Source organism: Sinohyriopsis cumingii, chromosome 8, assembly GCF_028554795.1.
Source record: "Sinohyriopsis cumingii isolate HCF-2022 chromosome 8, ASM2855479v2, whole genome shotgun sequence".
In the NCBI taxonomy this organism is placed as follows: domain Eukaryota; kingdom Metazoa; phylum Mollusca; class Bivalvia; order Unionida; family Unionidae; genus Sinohyriopsis; species Sinohyriopsis cumingii.
The window spans coordinates 33,529,576-33,549,855 of NC_142968.1; the positions used below are offsets into that span (position 1 = coordinate 33,529,576).

General features: G+C 34.7%; 1 protein-coding gene and 1 long non-coding RNA gene across 14 annotated transcripts in view; one reads left to right on the forward strand and one right to left on the reverse strand.

Moving 5' to 3' along the window:
- Positions 1-9,691, reverse strand: part of LOC149793264 (cell adhesion molecule CEACAM8-like) — a 52,642-nt gene extending 42,951 nt beyond the window's left edge. For 5 of the 10 annotated variants that reach the window (XR_016422732.1, XM_089967233.1, XM_089967232.1 and 2 more), the window contains exons 1-2: positions 9,589-9,691; positions 8,912-9,141 (exon numbers count right to left, since the gene is read on the reverse strand). Coding sequence is in view for 6 of the 10 variants with exons in the window: in XM_089967233.1 (XP_089823359.1) it covers positions 8,912-9,047 (136 nt within the window). In the remaining 4 variants the exon portion in view is untranslated. The remainder of the gene's footprint in view (positions 1-8,911; positions 9,142-9,588) is intronic. The other 5 variants (XR_016422734.1, XR_016422733.1, XR_016422735.1 and 2 more) reach the window with 1 other exon arrangement.
- Positions 1-20,280, forward strand: part of LOC149793260 (uncharacterized) — a 144,427-nt gene that overhangs the window by 118,518 nt on the left and 5,629 nt on the right. Inside the window, exons 1-3 of one of the 4 annotated variants that reach the window (XR_016422740.1) lie at positions 13,229-13,355; positions 16,120-16,561; positions 20,005-20,108. This is a non-coding gene — a long non-coding RNA (uncharacterized LOC149793260). Of the gene's footprint in view, positions 1-13,228; positions 13,356-14,017; positions 14,252-16,119; positions 16,562-20,004; positions 20,109-20,280 lie in introns of those variants that run through there. The other 3 variants (XR_016422742.1, XR_016422741.1, XR_016422743.1) reach the window with 3 other exon arrangements.

Below are 20,280 nucleotides of genomic sequence, written 5' to 3' on the forward strand. Positions count from 1 at the left end.
TACTTTGTGCCCCTCCAGCTTGCAACTCTCGTCAACGAGATCTTCTCTTATCACGGTCATATCAGAGCCAGTGTCCATTACAGACATAATCTCGCGCCAATTTACACATCCAGTTTCCGGAATCAGCCTTTCACTAATAGTTGGCTTAACAAAACAAGTTGCTATGTTGCCACGATGTTTTATGTCATCTGTTGGACAATACCTTGCAATATGTCCCCGTTGCTTGCATCGATAACACTGCCTATTCTTACATTTGGACTGTTCATTCGTCGATGTTAGTTTCGCTTGCTTCTGTAAATTCTGAATATTTGTCTTGTTGATATTTACATTTATATTTTGACGAAGCTTATTCTGCTGCCATTGCTTTTGTACATGTGAAGGAATGTAATCTTTTGCAGCCTCTACAACTTGTTTCTCCTAGTCCACTGTGCCTGAACTTGTGACAAGGTTTTCAAGAAAAATTCCTCACGAAGACAAATAATTGGGTCTCGACCATCCAAGAAACCTTTAATGTGTTGATCAATCATGTCCATCAGACCACGATAGGTCTCGGTGCTTTCCTTCTTCATGCTCATCAACGCAGTGAAATATTCGTGCGGTCTCTTTTCAAAGCGATCAATCAGTTCTTTCCTGAGTTCCAGGTAATTGACACAAGCTCGAGTTGCAACATGTCTAGCCTCACCTGTCAACAAGTGTTCTTAGCTGTAATACTTTCAACTCGTCAGACCACTTAGCATGCTTTGCAATTGATTCAAACTCTGCTAGGAAAGTCACAATATCGTCTCCTCGTTCATGGTCATATGCCTGAACTTTACTTTAAATGGCATTCAGTTTTCGTTTCTGTCGCGTTTCTTTGGATGTTTTACTCTTTCTAATGTAATAGCCAAACGCTTCATTTCTAATCCTAATTTCTCTCTTTCCATTTCCAATTCAAACTCGTTCTTTTATAACTCCAATTCTCTTTCATTCTTCTTTGCGCTAGGTTTTCTCTTTGTTTCCTTGGGTGGTTGCAGGTTCTTATAGTTAAGCCCCTCTTCATAGTCCGTAATCTCAGTAGCTGTAAATTCAATCAAATTCTGTGCTGCCGCTTTTCTTCGTGGTCGCCCTGAAGCAACCGTTGTTCTTGCTCAGTCAACTTCGACGTCATTAGCAACCGACGTAATGACACACTATATGTACGAACTGTAAGATTACTGTATTCACAGCCACTGGACTAGATTTTCTTATCTGTAAATTTCTGGGCTTATACGTGTACACTCTTTAGCGTGATACATGCTTTGCATTTAGCAGTCAACAACTGTACGTTATACACACAATATAATCAGTCACTGTTAATAACATACACAGATTCGCTGAATTCACAGCTTTCATAACTGTCAAACACAAATCCAACGTATTGAACAATTCCAAATAATTCAAACATAATTACTTGAATCCATACAGCTGCCACTAAAATGTTACGTTCGGTTTCAAAGGACACAAACACCAAGTAAGGGTCTTACAACTTAATCTAAAATAAAACTAAAATCTTCACAAAAACTAAACACTAGTGTTGCTCACTATCGCAGTCCAGGCTACGTAACTTCCTGTTCAAACACTCAGCTCTTGTTTCAATGAGGGTTAGAGATAAGTGATCCTAATTTAACATTTGTGCCTTATCCAAGGGCACGAACTGGTCGAGAAACAGTTAGCCATGGGAAGATAAACAACAGAACGAAACATGTTGACAGTTTCTGGTATCAAATAGCCAGAATACTGGGATGAATGTTCTGGCCAACTGTCAGTACTAACACCTAGAATCTGCTAGAATCTGATACAGGCATTCATGCTTATAACAATATAACATCTCCTGCCTGGAACCTGGAACAATATGCAGTATAAATGGCCTGTTTTCTTGACTTTACACACAGGTAAACATTCCATGTTGACTGAATACTTGATACTTTAGTTAAATCGGTAAAATAGAAAACTATGATAAAATCCCATAACCTTTAATGCTCCACACAAAGATAATGAGAAGGAAGAAAATCACTGTGTAAAAATAAAACACAGAAGGATCACGGGGCGCAAAATGAAACTTCCTTCTGAAAAACAGCATCATCCACCTATCTTGAGAATGGTCATATATATCTGCTACAGAATAATCAATTAAAGTTTTAATTTAAATCTCTTTAACTGGCTTATTCAATAGAGTTAAAGGGGAGCTGAGAAGCATGGTTGGGAGTGTGTCCAACTTTTAATCTAACATGATACCATTTGATACCACCCATTAAGCTGCCTCTGTAAACAGCTTCACACACAGGCATGCCAACCCTAATAAGACCTCCTGGGCAAGGCAATCAATAATTTCTGCAACTGGTACCAACTTTAAGTAAGGTGTAATAACATATAATATATAATGATAGTTAGTAAACATGCATTTAAAATGTCTAGAAGTGTAACTGGAGACTTATACAGTGACGGTGTACATTATGTTCAACTAAAACGTTTGAGATGCACATAGAACTTGTTACATCCAGTACTGCTTCACATACCGCTGTACCAATTATAATGCAGCTACATGGCTTCAAACCATCTTTTAATATGGACCTATCATTTACTTTTGTTTACATTTCTTGCAGCAATATCTCAATCATCTCTTAAGACACAAGGCATAGTAAAATCAACACACGGTGTTTAATATATATAACGGTTGCCATTCCAGCTTTCTTCACCAATAGTTCTGAAAATTCCCGTTTATTTTTCTGTGCTATTTAAACTTTTTAAAAGGCTTATTTTCCTTTTTATTCTAAATATGAATCATTTCTGAGATTCCACTCTTAGAACATTCTAGTTTGATCAAGCAGATTTTCAGCATGAAACAAATGGGCGCAGTTAAAAGTGTCCAAGATATTCCGATTAAATCATTCTCATTTTCTGAACTCCATTGATTTTAATATAACAGCCCAAACAGAATCAATCCTGGACATGCAGTTAGCTGGCTTTAAAACAACAATCTTGTTTCCATTATTTCTACTATTATTCCTTAATTCCATATTTTAAGGGCCTTTTCCGTAAGACTTGCATTCAAACCATAAGAGCTTGCAGGTCTGCACACATTGTGTGCACAATCAAATTAACATACAGCACTTTTGTTCCATGGTCCACAAATTATGACCAGTGGTATCAAAGTAATGAGGGTTAACTCACCATATGTCCCTTTAAAAGTACTACACCCCCATCCAAGAACAGCTAAGAGATGCAGGATTGTATGAAGAGAAGGGCTGCAAATCTTTTCAACAGCTGCTTATTAGCACTGTGTATGCTAAAATTTGTTTCCCTCTGCCTAGTTGGCTGTGCAGAAGTATATCACTCATCATTAGTCTACTTTAATGAGTTAAACTAAACACGCCTATTGTTTTTTCTGTCTGGATTGGCTTTGTCTTAACTAGCTCCCACTATCATTCTGTCTTGTCCTTACAAAGTTAGGCCAACACCTAAAACTGACCCACACTATTCTTTACACACAAAAATTGAGTACTGTCAGGTTTGGGTCAAAGCTGTTCCAAACCTAGTCAGACCTGTCCTGGGCCAAGATGTCCCTAATTATAATAGATTTACATATTAATCGCATTAAACATATATATATATATATATATATATATATATATATATATATATATATATATATATATATATATATATATATATATATATATATATACAAATTTAATTAAGAAATTATGACTGCGACTGTCAGCCCGTACCATTACACAAAGTCAGTTTTGGCCCAAAGTTTGCAGTTTTTGTGATCCTTTCCTTTGATCTTGTATGGCTTTTAGGCATTCTCTAGTGAGATATAAATATTTGTTATAAATTTTATTATCTAATTAGCTAACTAATACTGATCATTCAAGCATTATGGGTTTGATTAATCATAATAAGTTAACAAAGAATAACGTAAAAATTGTAGAATGCATGTGTTGTTTATTGAAAGATTTCATGATTTTTGTTCGTTCTAATATTAAAAAGTGAAGCAAATAGTGACTTTCGTTTGCAAACAATTGTTTGGAGTAATACAAGATATTAAAAATGAACCTTTATCATTGCGTCAGTTCAATCCTGACTGTTGGATGCTCTTCACATTGAATAGCACCACCAAAATTGCTTCTAGATGAAAATTATTGATAAATATGAAAGTTTACAATGTTTTCCAGGTAATAAAATGGGTCAACAAAATAGGAACTCTGTGAGGGTGCAAAGTTTGGTCGATCTATGAAAAGCACCTTAACTTGGGCCAGAGAACAATTAATTAGATTCATGGAACAGGTGCTTGTTAAACTACTATACTGCAATGATTTATAATGTCTGTGTCGGGATAGGTATTGATTCTTAATTAAGCCTTCGTTTATTCAACCGTAAGACAGGCTAGAAACGGAACGGTTTACTTCGATTTTATATCGGAAATGTCAGTCAATACATTTTCCAGAACAGTTATTCGGAAATCTAGAAGCCAAGCTGACCACAGTTTTTGCGACTTATTATAAAAGGCGGTACATATATTTAACCCTGGTTTGTTACGCTAAATAAGGGGCGTCCTTCCCACAGGAAATGCCTTGGTCTTTAAATATTCCCCCATCAAGAATTCTAATGTGTCTGCGATTTTCCTGCAAGATTGAAAATATAAGGGACTCCGAGGGTAAACTTGGAAGAAATTCTCTCGTAAAACATTTGTCAATGGGATCGGTTGTCCTGAAAGTCAACGGACACAATTCGGCGGTAGAAGCGAACAAAGCTTGAAAGCACGAGGGGAAATAGCTCCACTGACGTAACCACTGACGGACCCCTAACGTATCCACGTACATACTGGAACAAATATCTACGTATATACGTACGTATCCACCTACCCACGCAAAGTCTGAGGGCCGGAAAGAGGCGAGACAGTCGGGAGGTTGGAGGAGAAAAAAGAAAAGGGCGGAAGAACCGAGAGGAACAACCACCACAGTGAAGTTGGAGTGAACCGGAACAAGTAGGTTATGGCGTTGTACAAGGCAATGACTTTGACTGTTTCCTCGATTCTATAATGAACCAATTCTATCATTTAACACAGATCGGCTTTTTATATAAATATATTTGTGTTTGAAATTCGGTGAAAGATTTATTTCAAAACGAAGTGTACCTTCCTAATATAATGTATTATTACATTTGTTGATGTAATCGATTAAATTGTTGTTCTTTCCAAGTACGGGGGCTCGTGTCATTGTGTTCTATATATCTGCTCAGATCTATATTTATTCCACCTGTAAGTTTCACACTTTATATCAGGGAAGATGGATTGTTTTTCTTCTAAACACTCGCAGCTGTCATTATGACATAACATCATGTGACATTCAATCTTGTTTGCACTGGATCACGCCTTTGGATTTACCTCATGCAAAAATGTCCACAAACTTTAGCAATTATATTGTTCGATGTATTTCTCACGGCAAGAAATATATTATGATCTTCCAATAAATATATATGTATGAGGCTCGAAATAAAGTGAATAATCACCATGTAAAGTGTGTGCACTTAAAGTCTAGAAAATTACACCCATTGCTGAATTAGCTTTACCGAATGTCTACATGACCAGTAAGATAATACGATCTTAAAATCATACAGAGATACACAAAGAAACTTAACAAAATATTCAAAAGAGTGACCTTTTGCAATGGACATTACATTTACGTTACTATTATATAAATTGAGGACCAATATGTAGATAATATAATGGGATATATTAGGTAGTCTGAGCTTAATGTTGGTCGACTCTGATATTGACCAAGTATTCCCAGAATCATTTAACAAACTGTTGAATATGCTAGCAAGAGAAGGCCGAATTTTAACAAAAATATATCGACTTGATACTCCATACAGGCAATGTAACGTGTGCAGTCTTCACTTGAAATGGAAGCCATTGCAACTATCCAACAATTTAATATTTCTTTTGGCCTTTTCATTTCAGATGCCCACCCCAGTGATATGAAACCTAGATTTGTCCTCACTTACTTAAACATCATACCGAATACAGGGTCCAACTAGGCTAATCCAGTTGGATTTTACTGATAGAAGGTATAATATACAAAGGAAACATTTCACCCACATGACTGTACATTTTTGGAATGGATGGCTGAACAATACATGGGTACAAAAAAGAAACATCCTCCACTGCCATTTCCTTTACACATACAGCCCATCCATCCTCCACTCTTTAACAAATTCCTCCAGTGATGTCGCAAATCTCTGTAGTTCTGATTATTCAGTTTCGTCTTAAATTTTCCACCTCATTTGAGATATTTAGATATATATGTGGGTAGGAGATCACAGCATATTCCCTATTGCAAACACTGAATATGGCAAAATCATGTGGTTAGGGGTGAAACGATGGACAACGTATCGATATGAGTCACGATACACGGCCTATGATACGATACATTATCGATACACATACTAACTTTACGGTCTTTACATTGTTAAAAGGTCTTTCAGTGGTAGGTGGTTTACTTTGATGTGATTTACTGGTTGTATTTCCAGTATGCAGATTACAGCCAGCCATGTACTTTGCATCTATTTATATGCCTGGCTCTGCCATGACAAGATAACAAAAATACTTTCAAGCAGATTATCTGTTAGATGTCAGTGATTTTGTATTCAACGTTTTAGGCCACATAAGGATGTTATATTTGATCAGATGCAGGCTTACTTCAGCCACCAGACAGAGCTATTTTGATCAAATAAAGATGTTTACTTCTTGGTTTCATTTTTTTCTTTCTTATTTATTCGGTTTATCTTAACCCCAAATTGGAAATATAGTTTTTGACCACATGACCCCACCGGGCTAAATTATTTGAAAAAAGAAAGAAAAACGCATTCAACTTATAAATTATCTGTATTTCAATTTGGCTTAGTATTCTTCCTTTTATACGTTTGCTAAAGGGGAATGACATACATGCTGTATATTTTTGTCAACCAAGAATGCAGATCGGACTCGTATTTACCACCATTTTTTTGGCTAACAATAACCCAATGATATCGCCATTATCACTTTTCCTACCTTTAGTTACCTGATATACTTCATAATTTAAAATGTATTGTCATCAACCAGACGCAATCATCATCTGAAGATGAACCACTTTGGGAATCAGCCATTTTGGATTAGTCCGTATTTTAAACATGCTTTTGTAAAATTTCCTTAATGCAAGTTCAAACTACGACATAATGCTTGTTCAAGGGCACAGTGAGCCAATCAAATTTAGTTTAACAGCCATTAAAGTCATGTGATTAGCAATGAAAATGACGAGTTTTGTCTCATAGGTCAAAAGATTAAAAATATTAAAGACATACCAAGTATACTCGCAATTTCTGAGCAAATGAACCTTGGCAGAATGGCATGATGTAAGGGGTTCTAGTTAGGCTCGCTAGTAAGTGGCTATCATATGACAACACTGCACATTGTCAGAGAATTCCAATTCTCGATATGAAGTTGGCTCTGACCCTACATACCAGTATAAATGTCCAAAGATCAGGTGGCAAGTGTCAGGTGAAACTCATACTACTTTATGATGAAGAAGCTGTTGCAGTAAGATAATAACCATGGAACTGGTGGGAGGGGAGCATTATTACAAACCAAGTTTTTGGTTATTAACTTCCAAATGGCGAGTGAGTGTTGACAATTATATTTCATTGAACAAACAAAACTACCTGCATTGAGATGTGTATCGTATCAGTACAGCAAAAATATTGATGCATCGATATACTGATGAATCATTTCAACCCTATATGTGGTAATGATTTATGTGTCATAAGGTTATTCCCACTGATCCACTATGCCCTGTAACATCAATATCAGTCATGATAAATCAATATGGGTGGCATCATAGAAAAGACGAAGGAGGTAGCTCTACAGTAATACTCAATAATGTCAACGTGCTACTCAGATTAAAAATTGAGGCAGACAAACAAATTTATGGACATATAATATCTGTCTGAAAATTATCAGTTTCTGAGCAGGTGTGTCCAGATTTTAGACTTTTTATCATTATATCTAAGCAGTCTGATTTGAACTGCACTCAGAACGATGAACATTTGAAAAAGTAGTATAAGTTTGAGATCTGGAGGAAAATAATGTCAGGGGACAAATCCATATTGTCAATTTCAACTGAATTCGGCATGCTTCAGCTAACATCGTATTTCATGCAACTGAAATATATATCAATAAAACTTGAAATCTCGTTGCAAGATTTGATTCCATCAGGAAAAACACACTGAAGTATAGGCATCAATTTGTGCTGCCAAGTGTGTGGGATTTTTTGAAGATCTGGCCTCTGTATGTTCCCTGTTCAGTCGACTGAGGACAAGCTTTACAACATTTATTGATGCAGTATAGTGTTTCACCCACACATCATATTTATCATAGTGGCCGTTTTACATTGTAGGATTTGTAAAACGTTAAATCAGCTATGTACCTCACATTCCAGATTGCCATAAACAACTTGGTTGCCATTTGAAAGTGGCATAAACATAACATCTAATTCAGATGAGGATAACAACATTCAAAATTAACGGAAAATAAATAGGCAAACAGCGTCTCTTTTAACTGTTATCTTCGAACAACAGCTACGACTAAATACCAATAAGCCATATAACGCACAGGTTCTACACTACAGCGGCGACCTAACAAAAGCGACAACACTGGGCAAATACATGGCAGCTTAAAATCGTTAAGTTAAATCGTTAACCTTCTGCGGTTTATGAGAAACATGTGTACTGTATTGTTACAGGCTTGGACTCCAGCCCCAGACACTACTTCACGCATTGTCGGCTCCAAATTTCAAAATAGATTTGACACGCCATGGAGTCTTTAGTCCTGATAAGGTACCAAATGTAGACGTACCTGATATAGAAAGTAAGACCAATAAAAGTGTCACAGCAAATACGTTGGCTAAATCCATTTCAGTGTCTTTTTGTTTCCATTTCAAATTCTCTGAGTCACTAGAATTCAACGAGACCTTGGGAGACACATCCGCCATGACTAAACTTTTCCGTTCCTGGCATGCACTGTGCCACAGGTAAGTGCACAATGTTTACATGACTTTCCAGAGGCGCCCGAGGGAATGGATGTTGCTGCCAATAAAATGTAAAGCACACTTTCAACCATAATAGTGATACACTTTACTAGTAAGTTTAGAGCAAATACAGACTAGTTGAACGTTAAATTTAACTAATAACATGACAAGCATAAAATTGCAATTTAACAAGTGTGGAAGTCTTCAATAATTTGAGTAATCTGATTTATAAAAACATTACAATAAACACAATTGTGTGTATGTAATTTGTCGCTGATAAGTCAGTAAACAAAATTCTTTTAATTTCTATACTTGACTAGTGCACAAAAACAAAATCAGTGTTCAAAAATTATATATATCTAAAATTGTACATATAGAAATTCGATTTCAGTTTTAGAGAAATAATAAGCTTCTGATGTGTTTTAGTGAATAAGCCTCAACATCTATAAAAATATATCACTTTCGTCGTGTTATTTAATTAGAAGTTTTATCTTCCGTGAAATACCTTGGTGTTCAGATCTAAAATAACTGCTAACCTCCACCAAAATACCCGGGCGTCCATATCTCTAATGACCTTGCTTTGGAACATACACTTACACAAATAATACCAACGTCATATAACCAAACAACCACATCAAACTGAAGCAGTCCCAAAAGGTAGCAATAAAATGAACCACGAAAATTTAATCAGTGGGCTGTGAATGTTTCTTATTAAATCCCGGTACGCCCACAAATGGGGTTGCTTCTAAACAATGGTCATATAATCTTATCTATCAACTTGAATATGTCCAGGTCACGCTGTGCTGCCAGATTGATGAAACAAGACTACAAACAGACACCAAATGTTCCAGTCTTGCTGCTATATACATTGTAGGAGACTTAAATGGCGAAGAATGGACAGTTAAAGACCATATATATATATATATATATATATATATATATATATATATATATATATATATATATATATGTGTGTGTGTGTGTGTGTGTGTGTGTGTGTGTGTGTGTTCTTCATGCTATCACGAAAGAAAATTTTAATTTTCTACAATTCTGTGTATGAACAAGATATTGCTGATCGTGGGAATCACAAGTCTTGCACAGAACCATAACTTCGCCAATTAATATAAATCGTCATTCTTCCCCAACAGTATCGTCTGCATGTAGGACATTAGTTGTTAACTTGCCCGGTGTATAGATGGCAATCCAGTACCGAACGCTATCTCTTTAGAGAGCCATCCATACGGACGTTGGTAAATTCAACACGTCCATTATACTTGACCGTAATTTATTTAGTGACAGTCTCTTCATATATCCAAACATTATATTAATTATATTATCTTTGATCTCACCACTTTCATTTTAACATACACTTATTCACTTATAAGTGACTAAACGGGCAACTACAAGAGTTCCAAAGCGCTCCGGTAGCCTAGTGGTTAGAGCATCGGATGCGGGAGGTCGTGGGTTCGATCTCCAGCCATGTCATACCAAAGACAAAATGGTACTAACATCTGCATCGCTTGGCGCTCAGGATGAAGAGGTTAGTGTTAGGACTGGTGGGCCTGATGTCAGGATAGATAATGTAACTGGGTGGGACATCATGCTATAGTGCTAGACATCGCTATTGACTGCCACACTGCAGACATCGTAGCGATATGACTGAAAACTTGTTAAAGCTAAGTTAAAAATCCAAATCACACACACACACACACACACGAGTCCCATACAAGTGTTATGTAGTATTATAATATCTTTGTGATGTCCATTAATGGAAATTATGCGTACACCCGGGTTTCCTCGTTTTATGATGTAAGGTAGAACATAAAATCCTCCCGTTCTAGGATGTTTTATACTTAAGTAGTATTTAGTATCCGGGTATATGCTTACACTTTGTGTTCAACAAATTGGTCCTTTCAGGGAGGGTAAGATAGTGAGTCCAACCCACCCACCCCAACCCCCTTGAATATCATCCCTTCAGTATTTAATTGTCCAATTTCACACATTGGAGATTTAATTTTATTGCCACTCTCTCCTTTTTAAGACCGACTGTCACACGTGGCATCTAACGTTCTTTTATAATGAACCCCAAGCATTTGTCATGTATTGTTTCTGTGTTTATTTAGCGTCGCACTAGTTATATGTGTGATAAATAGTGGAGTAAGGACATTTCTTGATGATGACGAGGGGCCAGAATATCCTCTCAAATGATTGTCACAATAACAAACTTCAATGTTGTTATTTGACGAGATTTAACGAATTGTTTCTTTGTTAATTAGTGACACTTTAGTTAGTGTCCGGATATATTAGCTGCGAATAGTATACACATGTCGTCAACTTATATCGGATTATGGACAGTTTTCTGTGATGATAAGAGGACGGAATATCCTCATAAATGATTGTAAACACTAACAGGTCGTAGTTCTGACTGTTATATGACGGGTTTTTATTGTTGGTGAATAGACCCTGCACCGCATTTACTCCCTTATAATTCGAGTCCAGCTGCAAACAACGTAGACTCTAATCTTCCATCGCACCATGCGCCGATAGATCAGAGTCTGCGTCATATTGTTCTATTGATCACTACAACCAGGCTGCAGATAGCTAGCTCTGTTGGCGCATTATGCGACGGCAGATCTGGGTTTGTGCAGTTTGCAGTTTCATTGGAATTGTAAGAAAGTATACGGCAGATTTAACGCAAATACTTATTAGGTATGTTCATACGTTCATTATCATCCTTGTTTTCATTTACTTCTTTAGGCAGGTTCATCTACCCTATACATTTATTTATCTAGCCCCAGTCGAATAATATATATATATATATATATATATATATATATATATATATATATATATATATATATATATATATATATATATATATATATATATATATATTACAAATTGATAAATCAGGAAATTACATTTGTCAAGGATTGTCAGTTATGACCATATCATTACGATGAACCATACGTGGGTGGGTGGGCAGTATGAAGTCGGAGAGATTGCATTAACTGCATTAATTTTCATTTAACTTCTTATACTTAGGTTAACAAAATTGCACCCCGTGAGAAAACGTCAAACTACGTGAAATGGAATGTCACGCCGAGGGTGAAAATTAGGTACCCACTCTTGTGTATAGTCATTCTAAATACAAGTTAGTCACATCAGGTAAGAATAGGCTACTTTAAACAAGTAGCTAACCATAAACTAGTATTTGTTTTGTAAACATATTCCTGTCCGATCACACTTTTAATTTGTTAACTTCCCTTATTATTTGGTTTTTGTTTTCTTTGCGGGTTTTTTTTGGGGGGGACTTATTTTTCTTTTAGGTCGCGATTTGGATGTAATAATCTGTTATTGGCAGTTATAGCACACACACACACACACACACACACACACACACACATGTTCCGCATAAAATAAAAGTAGCAAAAATCATGGTGCTCTTATATGAAGATAGAGCATCAAAAGCTACGAGGGATTTAAAAGGGGTTCTCTGAAGGAGCGATCAAACCAACTTCTCCTTTTTCAAGTGAAAAAAAAAAAGATAACATAGACAGAAGTTCAATTAAAGCAAACCGAACTATCATATTTTAAATTCGTAACGCACCCTAAACAACAACAGCAAAAAATAAATCCTCAATTTCGATCATTAAGAAAAGCTAGGACAAATTATGTAGATAGCCATTAAAAATCATCACGTTTTTTCCTTAAGTCTTGGTACAGAGGATTTGAGGTGGATAGGTTATGCCCTAGATGCAAACAGACTGGAATGCGGCAAAAGACTAATCAGTCTGCAGCAACAACATATGCTTCAAAGGCGGGGAAAAAAATAAAAAACTTGTATGTAGAAGAAAATGAAGAACTACAAACACAGATAGGAAATCTCCTAACAGCCATACAAGAAACACCTCAAACAACCCAAACACCCCAGCCACCTCAAACAATTAGCAATGGTACAAAAGATACAGAGACAAACATACAGAAAACACAGGAAAGTAATGAGGGGGGATACTGGAGAAATCCTACCCGTTATTAAATATTCATACATTCAGATGTGCAAATGTACCCGTTAAAACAATGGCTTTGATTGGTTGTACAATACATGCTCTCAGAAACAATCCCATAAACCATCAATTCTACTTCCTGCTTCCGCTTGAACCAAAATTCGTGTGGATACCTTTCAAATTTGAGCAATAACAATTATTAATTGCTGCATCTTAGCTACAATTTTCTTCGTTTATATATATTTAAAAATTATCAGACATACAGGTAATTATAACTGCTGACGCTTTCATTTATTTTAACAGTTTATTTTAGTGCGCAAATTTAACAAACTAGTTTGTATAGACCATAGTCACGTTACCAACTGCTAGACCAATTTGAATTTTCGTTTCATTCTTTTATCAATTTGACTTTATTTTCTCATTTTGTGAATATTGGTTGAATTTATTTGATATTGTACTTACATTGCTAAGTTTTTTGTTCATTTGTATGTCTTATCGTTTGATTGCTTCGTAAGAAGTTTAGCTTGCTTAGTTATTCACATACTACTATAGTCTGTCTCTACATCCCCGTTTGTTTTTGTACCCCCCTACCGATTTCAAAAACTAGAACGTTTAATGTGATAAAAAGTGCATAGAACTGAGTCAATTGAATCATTGATTTATAATTTATAACCTGACTGTGACCAGAATGGCCCTAATGCTGGCATCCCCTGCACCATTTCATGCTTAACGGACTTCCCATACTAACACGGTGCCATATTGCATACACTATAGGCTAGTTTATTTCCATCAGACAACACAATGACGTAGTTCATCCTGTTCAGTAACTGCTGAATAATTGCGTAAGTAACATAACGTTGAGAATTTGGAATTATATCGCTCTGCATTTTTGAATATAGAAATTAAACTGCTTGTTAAATCCAATGAAAAGCAAATTTGTAGTTGTCATTATTTTCCTTTGCTTGATTTGACACTGTAAATATCGGAAGCAGACGACATATGTATGTACATCTGTAGTCGTGATACACCCTTTTGCTGAAAATGGACTTGTCCAGAAACTGGAAATGGATCTGAGCATGTCCGTCTATTACACTGAAAACTTCCGTTCAGCATGAGACGTGCATATGATGACAAAGATATTTCCACTCTACTCAGAGTCAGGTTAGAAACAATAAATCAATGAATGAATTGACTAAGTTCCTTGCATTTTGTATCACATGAAAGGTTTCCCATTATTTAAATCGGTCTTATTAGTTATATTCATTTGATAAGTGTTCACGCATTTCTACTCCAAGATAGTAGTTTGTTTTCTGAAGTGTTTATGATTAACTTCATTTTGATTACACTTGATATAGGGTGAGAAATTCGTATAATTTCATGTTTATGTCATTGCTATTTTCTTTTTAGAAAGACATTTACTTCTTTTAAAGGGGCCAAGTGGTCTAAAGTACTCTTTGTTACTGATCACTGCCATCTCACCTCTGTCTGCGTGGGTTTGAGTCTAGGATTCGGCTAACATGGGTATGTGAGAAAGCTTACCAGTAGCTTCTCATGGGTTGGTGGTTCTTCCAGGGATTTTTCTGGGTTCTTCCTCCACCATTAATACTGGCTGCCATGCATAGCCTATTGTGTACTGAAATATGGCGTTAAACCCCACAATAACAACAACTTCTTTTAAATAGTTGATATTCATTTTATATTCATTGTATATTTTACATAGCTGCTGCATACTTGCCAGAGCGTCGATCATTTTCATTGCATGTGATTCAAAGCTGAAGCAACTCTGTGGTATTCTGAATCGTCCCAACTTATTCCTGTTGTGTATACCTGGTGCAAAATTGGTTGTAGATATCACCATATTTAAATCCAAAGTGTTAGACATTGTCCAAGCCCAAAAGCCTGACCTGCTGATTCTTTACATAGGTTCCAATGATGTTGGAACAGATGTGAACATTATTTACAAAGTATTTTTACTTGTTAGTTTTACTTTAGAAACATTTGTAATTATTTGTGCCCAATATTTGCAGCAGAACTATTAAAAATTTGTATTGTATATTTAATTTATTATATTGATCTTACAGAGTAGAACTGGCTAGTGATGAATTCCAAATAATCTCTCTAATTATAATAAGACCGTCATAATTTTCAAGAATATTTTTGCATGTTTAGCATTTATATTGTCTAGTCGTCCTACAGTCTAAGACATGGACCCTAATTGTTATGTTTCGGGGTTGAGGTCTTACTGTCGAATTAATGGTGCTTGTGTAGCATGTTTTGGTGTCACCTAGCATCATAATGAGAAGTCAGATTTCAGAAATATCTCATTTTTACAGCCCATATCAACACTTTTCTACAAATTAAAGTCATAATGTTTTAGCAAGATTGTTCTTACTCTGATGCTCTTTTTCTAATAAATTCAAATTCTCCCACAATCATATGGACCTATTTTCAAGTTATGTTGGCCTACATTTCATTTGCCTGGAATGTGATTTATGCCGGGAATGCCGTAATTGGATTAAGCTGAAGTATGTTTCTTTAACAAAATGAATAAAAACATACAAATATAGAAGAAAGTGTTTCAGTAGTTTTATTTCATTCAAGATTCTTGTCATACTTTTAACCAATTTTGGTATTCTCGGCTTCCAACAAGCTATGTTTATTAACTAACAACCCACCAAATACAACAAATATACAGGCTTGACATCACGAGGAGGGTAACATTAATTAGGTAATATATACATGACTTTATGAGAAAATTTGTACCAGTGCATACAATTTTTACATTGCTACAACAAAATTTAATAGTATGCATTGTTCCTAAATCTTGCCATATGATGTCAAAATGGGATAGTTATTTTTGCTTAGAGCTTGTTAGTTGAACAAAATAACCCTGGTAGCAGATGTTTCTATGTTTGGATCATTTTGTTTATATTTCCAAATACCAGCAGTTACCATGGTGATTTTCTGAAATTTTCAGATTTATTAGTCACATTTTAGTTTAGTTAATTCTTTTTGTGCATTTCTTTCAGTTGTTACAGAGACTTTATTCATCAGCTGCTGGAAACGAATCCCACACTGTTGGTCGATGTTTGGAATTCTGCCTCAAACCACCATTAACTTTAAATCTTTGCATTGAAACTCGACTGTTTTACCAGACTTACAAAGAGGATGTGCTGCACTAAATGATGGCATTTTTAAGCCGAGAATGTGATAAGTGCCATTGTATTGACTATAACCCATTGTTTGATTGAAGTATGCATTTAGCACTTGATGGACTCCATGTAAACAGAAATGGTGCATATGTATTGAAAATAGTATTGGAGTCATTTGTTGTTTGTGTGGACATGGTGCAGATAAATAGCGCTGAATTTTTTTTATCCTAGGACCTGTGCCACCCGTATGTCTTATGCAGATGTAGTAAAGCAGTTTCCATCCAGAGAGAAACTTAAATCGATGGATTACAAGGATAAGGTGATTAACATATATTATAGTTTTTGCTTAAAACTTGCTTTTAACATGAATAAGGTCACATAGTCATATCAGTCTATATTCTTTAAAGTTCTTTTGTATTTATTTCGTTTTAAATTTTTCTTTGAATGGCATCTCCATTACAGCAATTTGTCCATGTTAAATCATAATATTGTGCCCCTACTTGTTTTTTAAAAAGTCCGAACTCATGTTTTTTTTTTTTTTAAAGAGACAGGTAAAATTATTAATGTACTTATTATTTACTTAAGAGTAATTGGACTGACCAAAGTACAGATAATTTGTTTATGTTTATTGATAATGTTTTATAATTATGATATCCATGTTCCACTTTATGGTTGATAGTCACAGGTTAGGTTAGGCCTACCACAGGCTTGTCCAGGCTCCGACTTTTGAATGATGTCTGGATTTTCACAAAGATTTCATGGAATTATTCATATGAAATAATGATTTATATGGTCATGTCATATCTACACCCACCCAGAAATTTTAAAAGTCATTGACACATCTATTGTTCATAGATTAAAATTATTATACTCTATCTTTATCTTTGCAGTAACATTCTTTGCTATAGCTATCTAATACCTAATAGTTGTGCACTAATATAATATTTCTTCGGCATGTGTTAGACATCACTGTAGACCATGGGTGCACAAACCCTGGCCAGATGGCTGAATCTGGCCCACAAACTTGTTCTGTCTGGCCCTCAGGACAAATTAAAACAACATAGAAATCTGTCCTGTGAACAGTAATAATATTAAAGAAATGTGTCTGTGGCCCTCAAGTGGTCTTAGAAAATGCAATCTGGCCCTTGGCCAAAAATGGTTGTGCACTCCTGCTATAGACTATAACAAGGAAATCTTATAGTTATGTAACTGATACATTGGTAAAGCTTCATTAAAAATCAAATAAAACAAATAAACATTTTTAACCGATGACTCGAATTGCTATCTGTCAGTTACAATACAAATGATGATATAAATCATGCCACTTTTTAATGTTAATGTAATCTCAGAATGTGCATGTTAATTTACGGTAAAATTATCCTTTCATCAGCATATAACAAAATCATTAAGTGTGGCATATCTTTAGTCACAGTACAAAAGCTCAGTATGTTCCTACCTTCTATAATGGTATTATTTCTAAAATTACTATTTATTATTCAGTCATAACAAAATGTGTTCATTATTAACCAAATTGGTTTCTTTTTTATTTCAATTCATTTTAAGAATGTACACATGTTAGAAAAGAAATTTGTTATATTGTTACTACAAACAATATTTTTTGTAATTAAAAAACATTTGCCTGGCCTGCAAAAGTCTAAAACAACTAAAAAGAATATATACAACACTCGTGCAATGGGAATCTTCAATTTTTAACAAAGGTACACAAATCGTAGTGGGGTTCCTGTGGGTATTTATGAAAGCCAATGGGTTTCAAAATTTTGTGAGTACTTAACTTATTTTTATTCATTTGTACATATAATATTCAAACAATGTTGTTTACTGCTCTAATAATTGATTTATATTTTGCCCAAAATTTACATGAAACCTAAAAATTACAATATTTGGCCATCTTAGAAATTAAGGTTTGGTACTGTACATCTTATCTATTATGCAAGCCCATGCCTGCTATATTTTCCAATTACAGAGTATATAATCAATCTTGCAGCTTAGTTAAAACATATATTAACTTATTCTGTAGATGACAAAACTGAATCTGTTCACTCATACAAAAACAAAATGTGCTCACTGATTATGTATTTGATTCAAGTTTATCCAGTGTGCATGTGTTCATTAATACATACATTGTGTATGTGTGTGTGTGTTATTACAGACTATTGGAACCTGGGTAAATGCAGCTTAAGTTTATATACTTAAAGTTGTTACTGTTTAATATTGTTATTTTTCTTGTCTTTTTTCTTTTTCCATGTGATATTTTTACATGAGCGGAAAAATAATCATCAGTGATGCTATTGTTGGCTGATAGTAATTTACTGACATCTGTATAGCTACTTTGCTACGTTATGATTACTAAGTCATCTGAGAATTGTTAACTGTTAGCGATTATTTACTGAACATAGACTGAGAATGGCCTATTCATTTCTGGATGTGAAAAACTGACATTGCCAGCAATATGAATCTATCTTACACTTTTTACATAAACTGCATATTTGCAAAATGTTAATAATAATGGAAATTACATTTTTATGCATCTTTATTTCACAATAATTTTTTGATATTAGAGTGAATATTCTTCACCAGATTCCACCCCTTACAGCCCATGTGTGCAGCCATCATTATAATATTCTCATATTCTTCTTTTTTTTTCTTTCCCGTGAAAGGCATGCACTTAATTTTACAGTTATAATTCCAGTGACACATTTACATGGTCTTTTATTTAACTGTAGCAGGTTTCCTTTTTTATGTGTCAAGAGTTAATGCTGATACTTTGAGAAATTTGTTTCTATTAAAAAATAATTCTCAGGAAGATAACCATTTAAATGTTTTTGCAGATATATACTTTGTTATGCAGGTTAGTACAGCATGAGATATTAGTGAATGTCAGTGAGGATGTTGCTGTAATTTTGTTGATTTTTAAGAAGCATTTTTAAGATTTTTGTATTTGTCTATATTGAAAATTGTGACTCAATTACTGTCAGATATTTCTTTTCTCATTCATGTATCTTTGAACATAATAATAGTGCACTGAAACTTTAGAAAATGTGAATCACATGCTACTGTCAGCACAAATTTGTGAAATCACAAAAAAAAAATAAGTTAGGCTATGAAAATATTTTGTCTAGAAAAATCTACTGTGGTAGATAACAGTATTTTGGTCCTTATGAAGACCTTAATCATGATTATGGTAATTTTGTAATGACAATATTAACTGATTCGTTATTACAATTGTACTTATTTGGCTGAAATATTTTATATACTGGGTAACATATTAAAATAATCTTGTGCATAGTAACAGTGACAACAAGTTATGTTTGTTGGTTGCTAACCACTATAGAAGAAATGTATTTCAGCAGTGGCATGTGAAGCTGGAAGAGAAAATCTCAAAACCACCTACTGCATTAGTCATAAATAAAAAACAATTATTTCTGGTAACCTAACCATGTTAATGGTTACTTACCATGAATTTCTTTATGTTTAAGTTGTGAAAACCTGACCATTGGTGAATGATAACCCAACCCCCCTATTATATACCCAGTTTTCTGTATTCACTGTTACATTTTTAAGGCCATCTTGATTATCATATGAGTAATTCGTGGAGAACAAATGAATGTTCAGAATATATTTTGTTTTCCACTTCTTTATTTACTGTTCTCTGGAACATACATGATATTTAAGATTTAGTAGCAATGAAAATAAATTACTTATTTAAACATTTTAATTTTTTATATTTTATCACTTTTGCAGGAACAGTTTTCTTTCCATTTTATTGAAGAATGGGAACAAGCTTTACCTCTAGGACAGTTATCAAAAATAACTACTGATCTGCATTTTTATGTCCAGTGCCATTGGTGAGATATTACAATAATTGTCATTAGAAATGCGCCTTGAAATTAACAGATACATGTTTTTGGTTCACTGATAGTTCTATATATGGCCTAACTTCCATGATCCATATTTTATGGTATAGTTAAACTTATGATTTTCTTATATTTCTGTGATTTAGGTTTACCTTTATTAAAC